Raw genomic sequence first — 17,389 nt, 5'->3', positions numbered from 1 at the left:
CACATTTGGCTGAATTAAACTGTTATAGATTCACGTGCCCTGTATCACGCTGCCATCTAGCGGCCAGGTCCTGGAATTACACGTCAGTTTTATCAACCTTGGTGTTCTGTGATTGTTCACCACCGAAAAATCTGTAATGTAGTTTTTACTCTGTGAATCACATGCGCTCTTGTTGGCTGGGAGCGGCGCCCCTCCATGCACTCCTCTGATGGTTTTGTAATACTGCAGTAAATTATGCCCTTTCTTTGTACAATTCTTCCAACAATGAATCAATCTTCAACCATGGTGTTATTGGTTGTATTTCTTTAATTCTTTGTCATAATGCATGGGTCATCAAGGGTATGCAATATTGTGTCGTCCCTTTACATAGTCATGCTATGCTCATTCCCTTCCTTTATCCCAATGTATTTCAAGCCATGCCCTTCTTCAGGGGATATAATATACTGAGAAATGGTAAAACAGTGAATGAACAATTAATATTCAGAAATGGAGTACACAACAAAAAATCTCGAATCAATGTATGAACAGCTGAGCATTGGTATGAAAATCATCACAAAGTCATAAGGTCTAAATAAGGTCCAGGAGTGGTATTCATTGAGAGATGTGTCCAGAAAGACAGAACAAGAGCGTGCTTGAGGAACCATAACCTTTAGTCAGACCAGGTCTACTGACAAGTGTAAACTCTAAGATAACTTAGGGATTATTTTGCCGATAGACCAGTAGGGAATCATGCTGGGACAGATATTAGCACAATTGGTTAAATAAATACATGCCGTTGGGACAACACAATATTGCATACCCTTGAATGATGATCCATGCATTATGACAAAGAATTAAAGAAATGCAATCAATAACACCATGGTTGAAGATTGATTAATTGTTGGAAGAATTGTACAAAGAACTGGCATAATATACTGCATTATTATAGACTCTCAGGTAGTGCATGAAAAGGAGCGCCGCTTCTAGCCAGGGAGAGCGCATTTGATTCTTTTCTGACCCACGCCCCAAGAACAGAGGACGATACCCTTGTGCACCCAATCAATTTTGATTAAGTGACTACACCCTTACTACACCTGCCAAAAGGAGTGCATTGTCAGCTTTCTTATATAGTTACTCAATTACATGGAGAGAAAGCAGACAACGTTAATCAGCTCCTCCCGTCCTTCAAGTTCTTTACACCAATCGGTTGATCTGGATCAGCAGTGTTGCTCCACATTATGGAAAAAGCGTTGCAAATTTGGTATTTAAATTATATTTTTATAACTTCAAACCCTCTTTGGAATATTAATAAGCCTGGGACCCCTGTCATAAGCATTTTCTGTTATTTGTGCTTCAAAACACACCAAAAACATGTATGGATCAAACAAATAAACACATTATAGAAATTATTTACTTCACAAACATTAGTACATAAATACTTGTATTTTAATTCAAAATTTGGAGTTGAACCCATGCTGCTCAAATCTTCCATGCCTCTTTGTCGCCCCTAATATGCATGTTATCTTTTTGTCAGCGCCTGACATGGCTGCTTCAGTTGAGGCCACCAATAGTTCACATTCGATATTGTTTGCTGTTCTTGTGCTGCTTCCACAAATCAAGATAACAATACCAACTTAATTTTCAGCTTCCAGTTTGAAATGCTTTCAAATATACAGAACATTTTAAAACTTTCAATTTTGCTCTTTATGTATACATACTTTATTAATCTGCTAATATTATTTAATTTTATAAACTGTCACGGCCCCCTGAATAGACATTACGGACCACCAGGGTTCCGCAGACAACAGGTTAAGACCCACTCTAGTAGACTGAATGCATGAATATGGAAATAGGCTGAGGAAACACCCTGAAGAAATGGTAGAGTTCCACTGTGGAGAGTATGCACAAGAGACCTGAGCACTTGACACCAAAGTAGTGGTGATCATTAATTACTTATTTCATATTGCACGACAAAGGATTCAGTTATGTGTGCATTTTTTTTAGAAATCGTTTTGCATGAACCAAGCTTGGAAGCAAAGCAACACTGTACATAGAAAAGGACTAAACATTAACTATAGTTAATAAAAATAACTTTTTTTTATATAACTCATCAAACTCATGCAGGTTCTTTGCACTGTCAATAACCGGTTTTACTGTTACTCAGTAAGAAGGTGCATCATTTACTGAAATTCTCTTAGCTCGGAGTCTGCGTCAGCTCTACCAGAATTCCCACTGGTGGCTTGCCTGGTAACACACATTTCGGTGGGCAGGCGTTTTACCTTACTGAACTATCCAACCATCAAAAACCTTGTGTAAGAAAAAGTTTGAGAAGGTGAAAGGAAGGATGAGAGTTTATCTTGTTTGTTTGGTCTTGCAGACAGAGGAACCTCTACATTACATTTTAAGTAATATTTAAATACGTTTAATTAGCAGTGAATCTATTCATCCAGTGAGAGCTGTGTGCCATGCTCCAATAACCAGGATTAGCTGCTTCTGTCTCTCCCTCACAGCTCTTTGATAAGCTTGTGGTACACTAAGCCAGAGCATACAAAAATGACACCTTACTTGCATTGGATGCTTCTGGAAACTGCTAGTGAAATGTGGTTAAGGTGCTATGCCTGGCGTTATTCAGGGCTGGACGCTCACTCGTAATCCAGATCCTGGTCTTCTGGTCCATGGTAAGAGTGACTGCTTCCGGGAGCCACACTGTCACCACACCCTGGAATATGGGATAGACAAGCGCCTTCAAGAAGCTGCCACCTTCTTAGGAGGAAAAAGCTAAAAGCATAAAAAAACGTCCTTGCAGATGAAGGCGTCACAGCGTTGGAGAAGACCAGGAGTCAGGAATCCAGGCGAGGAAGTTTCAAGTTCCAAAAGTCAGGATCAGCAAATGGAGGGAACGAAGAGACAAATGAAGGAACACAGCTTTGTTGCAATGCACTCTCCAGCCAGACTGAGGCCTTTCAGTAGTAAAAGAACGTAAAAAGGAAGTGACATCAGACATCACATGGCAAAAGGCATAGTAGATTGGGAAAGTCAGAAAGAAATTAAGGGAGGAACAGCCATGATGGAAAGGGAGAAGATAAGAGAATTGAAATCTGAAGTGAACTAGCCGTGGAGTTACCTTAAACAGCAGCTATTATGGAGTTCAAGAGAGAAGGAGAAGCAGCCAAGAGCCCAGCGCACGAATGGAAACAGACCCAGGTGAGAGTCTCTTTCAGCCCATAGCTGTAGACTTCATACAGCATCTTCTGAGCCCCGTGAACCACTGAACCCGCAAACTACCATGATTCTAAGTGCCCAGGCAGGCAAGTAGCCACAGATGCAATAGACTTCTTTGTTGCCAGCGCCCACTGAGTGCTAGGGCATATCAGACACTACATTTATGTAGGGGTGCGGACAGCCTTAGGGAGAGCGAATCCAGGGTCATTATGACTCTAAGAGGCATGAGCCGAGCCATCAAAAGTTGTAATTCAGGCTACAAATGCCATGAAACAATATGATAAAGACTTTAAAATGAAAAATAAATGGGGTTTTCAACATTTCTCAATAAAGTACATAGAATTAGATTATATTGATAAATGGAGTGACATTGACTGAAATTAATTTTTTTTAAACATGAAACAATAACTCCGTGCTCTGACAGCGCTGCCACAAGTTACCCAAGATGTCAGTTTGCGATGTTCACTTAAAAAAAAAGCCTCTATTATTGTTGAATGTAAAACAAGATAATTTTTTGTTTACAGATTATACCTGTGGTTTTTGTAGAGCGCCGATCCTGCATTGAATTACTTCAATGTGCTGTGAAACTGAATGGTTAAAGAAAATGATACACAGTGAAGTAGAATGGTGGGCTGTGAATCACACAATTGGGTTAAATGAGGAAGCTGGGATTTGAATCCATGATTGCATATTGTGCAGTTCAGAGATTGTATGGTTGTACCATTCTCTCTTCATTTTAACCAAAGATCAGCTCTTTGTGTTCAATTATTCAATTAGTGTTAGTATACAGAGATATACTTATCACACCTTAAGTCAATCTGACAATATACCCATATTTATTCATGTTCATAGCCATAATATTTAAAGCTATGAGTTTCTGTTTTAAATGTTTCCACAGACACTGAAGATCAAACATAGTGACAGAACATGCCTGTTTGACATCTTGCTGCACTCTGCAAGTCTCCTTGAAGAGCTTCAACCCAAAGTGCAAATTCTGGGGGGGGTCTGAGTCTCCTTTGTATTTGATAATTATTTCATTGCATTTGTAGAAGTGCTGAACCACTCCTAAAATCCTTTTACTTATGCCAGGGAAGCCAGCAGGAGTATAACCATAAAATAGCATGTCCTGACTTCCCTCATTCTTTCAGCCTGACAAACGGAACAATTTTAGGAGAGGTTCGACTCCTGGGCGACCACAAATAAATATTTATCAAAATAAAGAGGCCAAGCAGCCCTGGCATAATTTGCTCCTCTGGTTAAAGTGTTTGAAGGAGGCAGGCCTGTGCAGCAAGACTTCAGAGAGCTATACTCTGTCTGCAACTGTTTATAACCCAGTCGCTACTTCAAAATCTGGGAGTGAGGGTCTGAGGAGTGGGTGACGGGGGTATTGTTCCATGAATCCCTCCACTGTAAAAGCCGGTGGGGCTACATTCCGCTGCCCACCAGGGTCCCCACACCACAAGGTATGTGTGTTTATACTTGCAGACCCTCTGGTCTGGGACGCCTGCTTTCATTTGTTATTTTCCAAGACAATACTTCATATTGTAAACCGCCAGAGGCGTCCACTTTTGCAGCGTCTTTCATGGTACAAATTACTTTATGGACATATTTTCTGTTTCTGCTCACTTTTTTAAACATTATTTTATGTCTCTTGCTATGGTGTAATGGACTGCATTTTATGCATTTTGGTTATTTCACTGGAACCACCCCTAAGAAAACTGAACTTACAGTACTCTAGAAAAGCCTTATGTTAATAAATCTAAGCATTTAAGAGGTAACACTGCCAGCCCGTGGCCAAGACTAGAAGCTAGTTTTGCAGCTTAAAAAGGGAGCCACTGGAACAAGCCATCACCAGGATGGCTCCTCCTCCTTGCTATACACTTTAGACCTCACGCACTATATGTGTTGGGTTCACATATCGATGTTCTCAAAGACCTATTAGGAACAATACCAATATTGTTTTTACCAGCCCAGTTCTTACCATTGGTTAGCTTTCTTGGAAATTTCATTTTCTTGCTTTTTATTCAGAGTCTTTCCTTCTTGTGGTTGTCTTTCCTATGCAGCACAGCTTCCTTACCATCATTGTGATTCAATTACTTGTTTTATTCCACTCCTCAAACTCCTGGAACTACTTTTTTCTTTTGCTTTTAGCACTCTATTTGAGTCCATGTGTTTTCTTACTCTTGCCCTCGTGCGAGCAACACACTAGTGTTGCTTCCCCACTCAAATCCTCCCATCTTGATGTTCTCTTTGTTGCTCACTTCCCCATCTCATCCATTGCTTCACTCACCATTTCCAGTCCATATTTTTAACAGCATCCTCCACCACCATTGCCTCCCCCAGCTTCTCCATTGCTTTCTCCACACCTCCCTGTCCGTTTTTGCTTTTTTTCAACATCCTCTCCTCTCCAATAACCATCCTATATTTCCCCTTTCTCTTACCACCATGCTCCCCACCTCGTGAATCCTTGCTCCCCTGTTTCTCTCAATTGCCTTCTTTTCCCCTTTTTGGCAGTCCTAGCAGCTTCAATTTGCTTCTGGGCTGCCTCTTTCTTAAAATGTGCTTTCACACACAATCTATTCCTTTTTAGGTCTCGCCTGACCCAGCACATGCGCTGGTCTGGCGAGACTTATTGAGAGGGCTCCAAAAAGTGCTACCAGGCCAGCCTAGAGCTACAGTGCATGTGCGCCGGCGCGCGTGCCACGCTTTACCGCGATTACTTTCACTTTCGCGGCCGCACGGCCACTTTGATGTTTGATCGCGATCACTTTCGCGGCCGCTTTACATAGTCAATAGGTCTCGCTTTTGGGACCTTATAAGTATTTAGTTATGCAACTGTTGCATAGCTAAACACTTATAAGGTCCCAAAGGCGAGACCTATTGGCTATGCCAATGCTTGTTTTTATTTACCACTCAAGGATGGGTGTCCATAATGGTATAAAAGAAAACAAAAATGTTCTGCTATGCATACACGCCATCACACTCAGCTGCTGTAGCTTCATGAAGCATGCAAGTTCATCGATGATGATGCATACGCATGATTAGGCTATTGTGCTTTTTTTGGGGGGGGGGGGGATTTTTGGTCAGTACATAACAGCATCTAAATAAGATAAAGCAATAGGTCTGCAATGGCAGCCAAAAGCCAAGACCTACTGACTTTGTCAATGCCTGTTTTCCACTGACTGCTGTTCTTCAGAGAGGGACACCATTCTAACCCAAAAAGTTCGATATATATCTTATACAACTAATTCGAAGCTCATGATTGGACAACCATTTTATCAACTGTGCACTTTGGTGTGTCATCATGCTATATAAATGAAGCTACAACAAAAATCAGGACTCCGGGACATGATTTTGAATATGAATTGTCAATTCTGATTTGGGTAGGGCCTGTATGGTACCATGTTTCCACTAAACACTCTGTGGGGACCTCAGCACATGCCACCGGAGCCAGGAAGAGCAGTATCCTCAAGTGGGTCATGAGCACAGGTCTAGGGGTATCACAAGTGTGGTGCCTTCCGGGTGGAGCAGTCGAATGGATTTGCAAGCACTAGGGGTGAAGTATTTGAAGTTTGGTTTTGAAACTGCTGGGCAGTATCCTCCCTTGCAGGTTCACCTATGTTCTAGTATGTGAGTCCTCTATAAAACTGGCCTGCATTCACCTGTGTGAGAAGCTTGTTTACTTTTCTCCTTCTTCATGCTCTTTGCTCTCTGTCTGGCAGCTCATACTGTGTATAACCTCTGTGCGGTCTCCAACCACTCTGGGACTACCATGGGAGGGCACTACACGGCGTACTGCAAGAACCCAGCTTCAGGAGAATGGCACACCTTCAACGACTCGCGGTAAGGCAGCATGCCTGTGTGATATCAAATGTAACAGTAATGCTCGTGTGAGGATAAGCTTATACAATTAAAAAAGATGCTCCACTTGAAAGCTTATTCAGACCATGGTAAGTAGTCGATAAAGCGATCAGGTCAGTTCCCCACCTGGCGAAGGACCCATGCTAAATTTAGTAACGGAGTGCCCTCAGTGGAGTCACTTCTGCAGCTGCTCCATTGAAGGCGCTGATCCTTTGCCAAGCGGCTACCATGTTTTATACGCCTGCACATCAGAGTTTTTGTTTTTTAAACAACTTGTTAAGTTTGTTTTTAGAGAATTTAAAAATGGCACTGATGTGCTGCGAGGCCTCCATGGTATGGCGTGTCCTCCATGGAATTACTGTGACTCACCTAACAGTCCCTGGTAGGGAAAACAAGTGAATGTTGCCCTGTGCTAAATAGTGTGGGGTGGGCGGCACTGTGTTATCTTGGTGTATGGGTCGTCTGTTAAGGTTTGAACCAGCAGTGTGAACCTTGAACTCCTCCCACTTGAAATAGAAATGGAGAACCATGGGCATGGTGGGAGAGAAGCACTGCCAATCTACCCTGGTGCCCCCACTCTGCCAAAGTCATAATTACCCACTTAATTTCTCCTCACCTTCTCTCCTGCTCACTAATGTTTCTTTTTGTAAGTCCTTTTCTTTCCCACCCCTCTGTTATTTCTCTCTCGTACTCATTCATTTTTTAATTCCTTGTCTTTCTCTCTCTCTCCTAACCCCTCTCTCTCTCTCTGACGTAATCCTACACTTTCTTTCTTGGTCTCCCTGCTCTCTGTCCTAATGAGCCATCTACATGCCCTATTTCCTACACTAATCTCCTTTCTTTCTTTTTCTCTCATTGCCTTTCTCTCTTTCGATCTATTTTCCACTCCAGTGTGTGCATTAGATTCCTGCCTTGTGACACACCCATGGACTAGAACTCTGGTCAGCTGTTTGCTCCCTAGAGCAAGATCCTTGGCACTATACCATTTGTCACAACGCTCTGACTGTCCTATTGCCCAATTCAGTTAATCTCTCAAAAGCTCTACCACCATATTAAGACTAGCCAACCTCTGGTTTCACCAAATGACACTTGCGCGGTGTGATGATCCCACCTTTAGAATTCTGCATCTACCCCTCTGCCTGTTCTAGAACCCTCCTGTAGCTGTGCAATATACCTTTCCCCATCCTGTAGTTTTAGGCGGATTCCCTTACTGATCTAATAGCCCTCAGGCTATCAACCCCTCCTGTAATCCAGGGTATTTTCCATTCACCATATAACATCCCAGGGCCTATCCACCCATAGTTATTGGCCTATCTAGCACTCTCATGAACTCATTGGTTTATCCACCTGCTTTAGCCCTTGTGTAATCCCTCTCCCTCCTACAACCCTGGGTTTTTCCTCTTACCATGTTGTGCCTATCCCCCTCTCATTGCAATGGACCCATCCTCTGTCACCCTCCTATTGTGCTATAGTACTGATTCTATCCTCTTCCTCCTCCTGCAGACCTGACCAGTTTCCTTGCTGTTGTCCATGGCCTAAAGTTTTCCTTACCATCTAGCTCTCACTAATTTCTTTCAACCTGCTAAAGTCTCAGGCCCACCCCTGTTCTATACCCTAGGGTTTACCCCCATCCCTGTTAGGCAGCCCTGGGCCTACCCCATCCCCATAAACCTTAGTCTTCTCTCTTCCTCATCTAAATCCACTTCCACTTCCATAGCTATGTGCCCATCCCTCTCCATTCCCCACGTATGGGCCTATTCTATTTCTCATCATAGAACCCACAAAACTGCCACCCCTCTCAAGCCAGAGTAGAACACATGGTGTAGCCCTCGGGGTTTTCCCTCCATCCTTATATGACTAGTCCCTTTGGTCTATTTTTCCATTTCAGCTCTCAATCTCTCTCTTTTTGTCCCCTTCAGCTGTGATTTGTTTTCCCTTCTTTACCTGGTAACCCCGATATTAGCCTTCTTTAACCTTTTTCACCTTGTTTTTAGCCTTCCAGCCAGGGACAGAGGTTTGTGAAACATTTCCATTCTGTTGATTTCTGTTTTAGCACCATTGCTTCTGTTTCTAGGTACTTCCCATGAACCATGGTTTAACCTCTAAATTTCCCTTCCCTATAGCCCTGTTCTGGCCTCTTCCTCAGAGCCCTGGGTTAACCCTTTCCTTAGGACTCTTGTTCCTGTCCTTTCCCTGGTTCTCTGAGACTCTTCCCTATTTCTGCCTGAATAAAGCAAATGCACATTCAATCTTCTACCATATTCCACAGTCATAACAGGGATGTCTCTCTGTGGCACATAGAGACCTCTGTTGTTCACTCAATTTCGTGTTTAAAGCAACTCACTCTGTTACTCCAGGAATTTGCACTGTAGACACAGTGTAATCCTCCTCAACCACTTTGATCAGTCACACTCCATCTGCTGGAGGTATATAAATCCTGTGTGCACCCCTCCTGTTTCAGATTCCTACATGTTCATGGCCTCCTACTCTGGAACAAGCTCCCCACCACTTTGCCTCTTTCTCTTCCAAATCTTTCATGTTACTTTGTTGACTACTATACTTCCCTATCCTTCCCCTGTGTAATGCTGCTCTCTCCCTTATTCAGAAGAACGCTGAAAACTCACTTTGTCGACTTCGAAAGTTCGTTCACTGAACCATCACTAACAATTGTCTATCACTCCAACAATCAAAATATCAACATCATAATGCACTTTCAGGCGAAGAGTGGCACATGAATTATGCAAAAAGGAAGCTGGAAACTCTGGGCAGTTCCCAAGTTTTAAAGTTTTAGGTAGAGGGTAGCTCCTTTTTATGGAGCACTCTACAACACTGCCCTCAACTACTCACCTCAAGTATCTGTTTTTGTTAGCAGAGTTTTTAGTACAGGATTAGCACAGTGCCACCCACACCGAGCTAGAAAAGTGACAAAGCCTTTTTACAGCAAAGTCTTTGAGCATAGAATTAGCTAGTGCTTTTCATGCCAAGTTGAAAAAGACAAAAAGCTTTTACCATTCTTGGCACAGTATTACAGCAGAATATACATAATCACTGAAAAAAGCAAAGGTTAAAGTGGCATTATAGTTAGGTAGAGTAAAAATATCTTACCTTAGGTTAAAGAACCTTTCAAATTCCCTGAAAGAGCCAATGGTTGAAGTGACTCTACAATGGTATGGTAATAATACTATAGAATCATTTTAGGAGCAGTAGGTTGGATGACCTCATCAATGATGTCATTTAACATTTCATGAGTGATGTAATATGTGAGGTCATTGCAGTGCACATCGGAGTAAACTATAACTGGTGTAGTTCAGAGGTTTTTTTGGTATATATGTATATTAAATGGTGGCAGTCGCCACTGGGTAGTTATTGGTTTTATGTAGGTGTCCTGGTTCCACCCAGGGCACCCTCAACTCTGTGGCCTGCTGTGGGCCATGGGGAGAGGACTCTGGCCCCACTAGCTCCGCCGGCCAGCACCCATTCTGTAAGCCAGTGGGAGCCAACTGTTTGGGTTTGCTACCACCTGGTGGGAGCAGCTGTTCTTTCTGCTCCCGCCAGGTGGGAGCAATCCTGTACTCCCTTCCCACAACAGAGCGGGCTGGGAGAAACATTCCTGCTCCCAGTGGAGAAGTGTGGCTCAATGGTTAGAGCGGCAGACCCTGATGCAGAGGTCTGGCCCGGGACCAGGGTTCGATTCCCGCCTCGGTGGGTCTTGGAGGGTCTTGGGCTCATAATTCCTCGGACCTGATTTCTTGCCTCATTGCCTATTCTAATCATGGGTCCCACGCTGCAACTCTGGGCAATAGCTTGCTTAATCTCCACAACGGCCCCAACAGCACTGGGATGCCTGGCTTCACCCTGGGGATGCCCAGGAGTGGACATTTCACAGGGAAAAGCCAGGAAGGGTTCCCTAGCGGTATGAGTACAGCGCCGGGAAACCCCGAAATGGGGTAGCTGTGCGCTATATAAGTACAAACACACACACACACACACACCCAGTGGAAGCCTTTCTGTTTCTGGCAGGCAGGAACAGTTAAGGGTATTTTGGGTAGAAAAAAAGTTTCTCCATCTTCCCTAACTTGTTACTATGTACAGGACTTTTGTTTGAAGGACTTTCAAATTTCAATATTTATAATAAAAATACCATGTCAAAGATGCCTAGTTCTAGCACTCCTCTAGAGCCCACCTTGTTGCACCCTCCCTCCATTCTCGGTTCTAGATGCTTGCTAAATCTCTGGTTCCCTCCCATTCCATGGATTCCTTCTTAGAGCATTGTTCCATACTACTCTGTCAAGCACCCTTTCAAGATCTATGATTCTAGCCTCATCCCTAGAGACATGTTCTAAACCCATCTTAATTACTGAGTTCCCTGTCTTGAATAGAGTCCTTGTTCCAGTCTTCCTTTCCTATTGAACTTGTGCAACTTCTGAGCAATGGTTAGGGTTTAACTCTCAGTTACTTAACCTTTTCTTTTTGCCCCTCTTTCTAGCGTGTCCCCCATGTCCTCCAGTCAAGTACGGACAAGTGATGCCTATGTATTATTCTATGAGCTCTCCAGCCCCTCCTCCAGAATGTAAACACGCCTTCCAGGCTACTTGGGACGTTGTAATAAAACAGAAGAGATGGGAAAATGAAGAGCCATGAAAACAATCCAAGAAGAGGCATTAGTCCACCTGAGTTCCAGAGGTCCTGAGGCTGGTGGGCGTCCGTGAGGAAGCGAGACTGATACCGGCCCAGCAAACTCTGACAGAGACACTGAAAGCTCTTAAACAGCACAGCTGTACCACCTGTGGCCTTGTATTTGAATATGCTAATTTTGAAGTGTGCATGTGTGTGCGTTTGTGTGGTGAAAGTGTGGGAAATTAAATACACCAGCAATATGATTGTTCTTCCCTGTCGCTGTCTGTTCAGGATAGGGTGCTCTCATGCGTGCGGACTGTTATTTTATTGATAAACCACTGAAACATGAATTTGAGGGTCATATTGAATGAGGGAGGGGTGCAAACAGCCCAATGAGGTGTGCACTTGGAGTAGGAATCCTAATGGATGTGCACCTTCCTTGAATTTGACCTACAATTTGCTTTGAAATGGGTACAAATGTTGAGCTGAGGGGAAAGAAAATAATTGTATTTTTACAATTAACCAGATGCATTCAGGGACAGTTTACCTCAAGCTGCCTTAAATCTCTTACTCCCCTGAGCGTTTGGAGGTGCTAGCTAAGGTAACATGTGAAGGGATCGTTCGCAAGCACATCATGGAGTGAGACAGCATGGGACCCCGTGAGCACTCATCAGCGTGAGGCTACATGTCACCATCAGTGTACTTGCCGAAGCCAGTCTCTGTGGGGCAGAAAATGTACATCTCGGAGCGAAGCCGCAGGGGTTTGTGTTATCTCGTCTAACTGTACTTATGAAGAGACATTGCACTACTTGTAACAACCAAAATAAAAGCAGAGAGACACATTAAGGTTTGTTTGCCATTTTAGTGTGACCAATACAGGTTTTAATGTATATATTCATAACCTTGCGAAATGGCTGCAACAAGTTAATGTCAGTGGGAGGGTCTGGTTTAAAACCTGGCACAGTGTGCAAAGGAGCTGCATCTTCTATTCTTTGAAAGTGTTGACCTGAGTGCTTGGTTGCCATAGATGAAGGCCCCTTGAGTGATCTTTCTTTAGCACCTGCAAGTCCCCAGCATCGCATGTTGTAGGGCCAGCTCATTGAGGCATCCAGTCCTGCTAAATCCATCTCGAGGGGATCAAAGGGAGCAGGACATAGGACTAGTCCAGAAGACGGTCTCTCTTCTTATTCATTTGTGCTTGCTCCTCCGCTACTACTGTAAATTTGGATTCTAGGAGGGACTGGGAGTGAGTATAGCCTTACAACTTCTGCTCCTATGCAGAAGGGGTGGAATGACTGGAGCAGATCATTCTGTTTGATGATATTCGATAGTCAGGCATCTGAACACATACAGACTGATGACCAAAGGGGCCTCCTAATGTCTTTCCAAGGTCATTTTTTCTGGTTGTAAGAATATGTTAGCAGGAGAATTTCTCACAATTCATTTTTGCTTAAAATCAGAATTTTCCACCTCAAGAACATTCTTCCCCTAATGAAGTGATCTTCAAACTAATTCAAGCTGGCCACTGTCCAAGAGATGCCAGACTCCAAATGGGGAGATATTTGATATTTTACATGTTAAGTGCAGAAACCAAATTAACATTTTAATCGGGAAGGGGAGCTACTCAAGCGGGCCTTGGAATAAACAGTTTAAAAAACCATGCCGTAGTGTAAATTAGTGTGGCATAAAAACCCCACATCGACCGGTTGTGTCTTAATAGATCTCCTTTTAACACTTCTAAATGTTTGAAAAGGAATAAAGACAAGGATTCTGAGGAAGGTGTATTGAATGTAGTAAGGAGTTTAAACAACCTCTTTAGGAACAACCCACCCTTCAGAAACTGCTTAAGTCACCACATGTGTAAGCATTTTCCTGAATCCCTTGTTATCGTGCATCTCAATGGGGCACTGCGGTCAACACCCTTATTGGCCCAAAAGGTACCTATTTTAGTGTCCTTATGTAGAAACTGTCAAAAAGACTCCATAAATCTGCCCAGGGGACTCTGCACCATTGGCTACTTCTTTTCCCAGGCTTGATTGAAGGATGTATGGAATTTGAGAATTCAAAAAGAGAAACCCCAAAATCGTGTCCCTTACAGGCAGGAAGATCTGTTCCATCATATCACTTCAGAATAGCATGGAGGATAGAAAAATCCTGGCCAACCCATCCATGGCATGGTGGTGGTAGTGGGGGCAGCATTCCCACTTTGGCGGGTTCCTATTTATGACTCCTAGTTGTGTGTCTCTTAAGGATCGGCAGCATTGATTCAGAGATCAAAAATTGAGTGGTTTACTTTGCATGTTTTTTGTATGCTATTCTTAAAAAATATCTCGGCAAATGAATGCTAATTTAGAGGTTAACTCTGTCCTTTCTGCCCCTAAACCTCCCCCTTTCAACTTTCTAATGTTAGGAAGTGTATAATGTCAGATGAATCAAAGCAAATAAAACGCATAATACCTCCACTGTTCAGCCACCCATTTCAAACCTCTCAGACGATGCTGGTTGTACCCACGTCTAACTCACATAATGCCTCCTCTCAGTGATAAGTTTTGATAATCATCTATTTCTGATGGAGCAATAGTCTGTGTACCTCCCATCCTCTTCACTGTAAGTACCTGCCCCACACCCCAACTGTATCTTCTCATGCTCACTCTCCCCGCACTTCTTTCTCCTGTTCTCCTTGGCAGTCTTTTTCTATTCCCTCCCTTCCTGCATATATCAATTTGGAAGGAGGTGGGTTTCCCAGCAAGGCATCTTTTTGTAGATTCAAATGACAGCAGTGGAGTTCTCCACCATGGAGATTTACAGGAGAGAAAATACCTTCATCGTGGAATCTTTCCTTTATTCACAGCATGCTGGTGGAGTTCTCAGCATAGCACTGTCCGGAGATGTACAGAAGTGTGGTGGAGTTCTAGACTATGGTGGAGTACTCAACATGGGTCCTTTATGCATTTAGGAGGGAAAGAGCTGCATCACTGGATGTTGCAAAGATTTGCAGGATGGTGCCAGTAAGGGATCATTAGAGTTCTCCATACGGGATGTTCAACAGATTTATAAGAGGGTAGTGGAAGTCTATACTAGATCTTCAGTACATTCGTGTGAATGTATTGAAGTGGAGTTGTTAACATAGAAGGGCATATTTACAAGCCCCTATTGCCATCATAACATCACTTTCTTTGATGTTGTGGCCCTGCCTTATTTACAAAGCAGCATTAAGTCACTTAGATGAAAGGGTGCAATGTGTGTTGCGGTGGGCGCTCCGCCACAACACCCCTTGATTTTGACCCTGCCCCATATTTACTAGAGTGGCGTAAATATGGGCCAGCACCAAAGTTTAAACCAGGGAAATCGCTAGGCAGGTAAATTTAGTTCCAACGTAGGGGGAAACGCAGGGATGCACCATATCTTTGGTGAATACGTTGCAGCTCTGTTTTTTAGAAGTGGTGGAATGAGGTGTTAAGCCAAGAAGACTATTGCCGTGCTCCGTCACTTCCTTGTACATATGCCCCAGAGTTCTTTCACTTAGTCATACGCAGGGAGAGAATTTGTACTGCCCACTACCCTCCCAATATTCAATGAAGGGTGGTATACTTCTGCAGCATGGGAGTATAGAAAATATATCATGGAGCTATGGAATTCTCAATACAGGTTCTTTTACTGAGTTGGAAGAGTGTAGTATGTCCTCCAGCAAGTGATCTTTCAAAGCTTCACAAAATGGCGGTGAAGTTTCCACAACCAGATCTGTGGATTCACAGAAGGGGGATGTCATCAATACAGGGTTCTTCATTAATTGAAGGGAGGTTGGCAGAGTTCTAAAGCACAGCATATTTAAAAGACTAAGATTAGTTGAATTCTCCTAATTGAGTTTGGTAGTTTCGCGTAGGAAAGGGTGTTTTCTATCATGAGAGTTTGCATATATTCACCATGTGGGAGGTTGGAGTGGTCCACATGGATGAGGTCTTTCTTAAATCACCAATATGAAGGTGAGTGACTATCCAGGACATGTTTCATGAGTTCACAGCAGAGGAATGTGGTTGGTTTCTCCTGCAGGCAACTTTTCACACACTCACACGCTGCAGGACTTGTGAGTAGTAGGGATGTATGTGTTCAGAGCAGGACTTGCTGCATTGCCTTAATCATGAAGCCCGTCCCAATGGGAAACATCCCTTCATGCATCATGCTTGATTGTTTGCTTACAATACTTGTTTACCATGTAAATAAGATGCGCCGACTGAAAAAACATGTGAGGCCTTATTTTGTGCAGGTGGCCAGGAAAGCACTGGACTGTATAGACATATGTTTGTGTTTTTGTGTGCCTATCCTGGAGGACCAATGGTCTTTACAGATGATGTATATAAACTATAAATATTGGAGTAGATTTCTTGTTTTTGTGTGTTTTTATTATGCCTTAAGGACTGGATTGCTTGTTGTACGTCCTTCAACGTCCTACCTAAGCAGATTCCCAAACCTCTGCCTCTGCAAGGAATTACTCTGGGGGCTCGATAGGGAACATTAATTCAGAATGAAGCAGGGCATTTGAGAAGATCATAAGGATTCTGCAAATTCATTTGTCTGTATAAACTGGCCGGTCTGACAGTAATCCAAAATATGGGATACGTTACTTTTTTCCAAGATCCAAACACTCTTTCCTCTGCACTGCATTTACGCGTAAGCCTTGCAAAGCATAATTGGGCTTTCACAGTATGAGGGAGGTAAAAGAAGGATATTAAGATGCTCATTGAAATACACAATTGAAAGGCATGGATAAAATGACCTGATAAAGCCACACTGAAAACAGCATGTGTCGGTTTTCACTACAGACGACATAAGTCTCTCAAACCCATAGATGAGGTTAAGCTACAGAAACTCACAATGGCCAAGTCTATAACCTGTGAATGCAGCAATCACTTGCATCATGCATGCAGAATTTAAGGAAGACCATGATGTTAAATCACAGGTGTCAGCTTTTGAGTAGATGAAACTTTTCTTGCATACCCATAGCCACAAAATAAGGACTAAATCAGTTCACTACTCCAGATTAACAGCCCAATTTATATCTTGGTGGATTCACACAGACCATTCATCCTCCGTCGGACACATACTACCACCTGATCTACATGTTGGGAGTTTCGGATGTATGACGTTACAACGCATGCTGTTACAACGCATGCTGTTACAACGAAAGTTTTACAATGCGAGTGCATTGACAACGCAGGACATTACAACGCAAGTCTTTACATCGACTTGCACTAGATGGCGTGCTAACATTAAAAAAGTGTAATTTACTATTCCAACTCCAGTCCACGTAACAGTAGGGAAGGTGTTGGGATAGTAAACTACACTATTTTTAATGTTAGCACGCCATCTAGTGCAAGTCGACGTAAAGACTTGCGTTGTAATGTCCTGCGTTGTCAATGCACTCGCGTTGTAACAGTTTCGTTGTAATGGTAGTGCGTTGTAAAAGTTGCGTTGTAAAGGTTGTTCCCCGGGAGTTTCATCACCGTCTCATGCAGATTCCTCTGTGGACAGTGAAGAGCAAAAAAGTGGCGAATGGCGGGGAAACAGCCACAACTTCGCCCTCACAATCACAATATTGCTTTCCATCGGAGTTACCATGGCAGCGAAACCTCCACACCTTAGCTGGCAGTGTCCATCCAATAAAAGGGGATAAGCTACCTCTACAAACCTTTTGCATTGGTTGAGGCATAAT

The 17,389-nt window shown here is 43.1% G+C and overlaps 1 protein-coding gene across 14 annotated transcripts in view; it reads left to right on the top strand.

Annotated features, from left to right (window-relative positions):
• USP2 (ubiquitin specific peptidase 2) overlaps positions 1-16,057 on the top strand; it is a 293,747-nt gene extending 277,690 nt beyond the window's left edge. For all 14 annotated transcript variants that reach the window (XM_085645929.1, XM_085645936.1, XM_085645935.1 and 11 more), the window contains 2 exons: positions 6,924-7,044; positions 11,549-16,057. In XM_085645929.1, the coding sequence (XP_085502055.1) occupies positions 6,924-7,044; positions 11,549-11,636 (209 nt within the window). In that variant the 3' untranslated portion in view covers positions 11,637-16,057. The remainder of the gene's footprint in view (positions 1-6,923; positions 7,045-11,548) is intronic.
• Positions 16,058-17,389: the final 1,332 nt, after the last annotated feature.

Source organism: Triturus cristatus, chromosome 3_1, assembly GCF_964204655.1.
Source record: "Triturus cristatus chromosome 3_1, aTriCri1.1, whole genome shotgun sequence".
Taxonomy (NCBI): domain Eukaryota; kingdom Metazoa; phylum Chordata; class Amphibia; order Caudata; family Salamandridae; genus Triturus; species Triturus cristatus.
The sequence above is the reverse complement of the archived record's forward strand: the minus strand, read 5'-3'. Positions and strand labels throughout refer to the sequence as shown.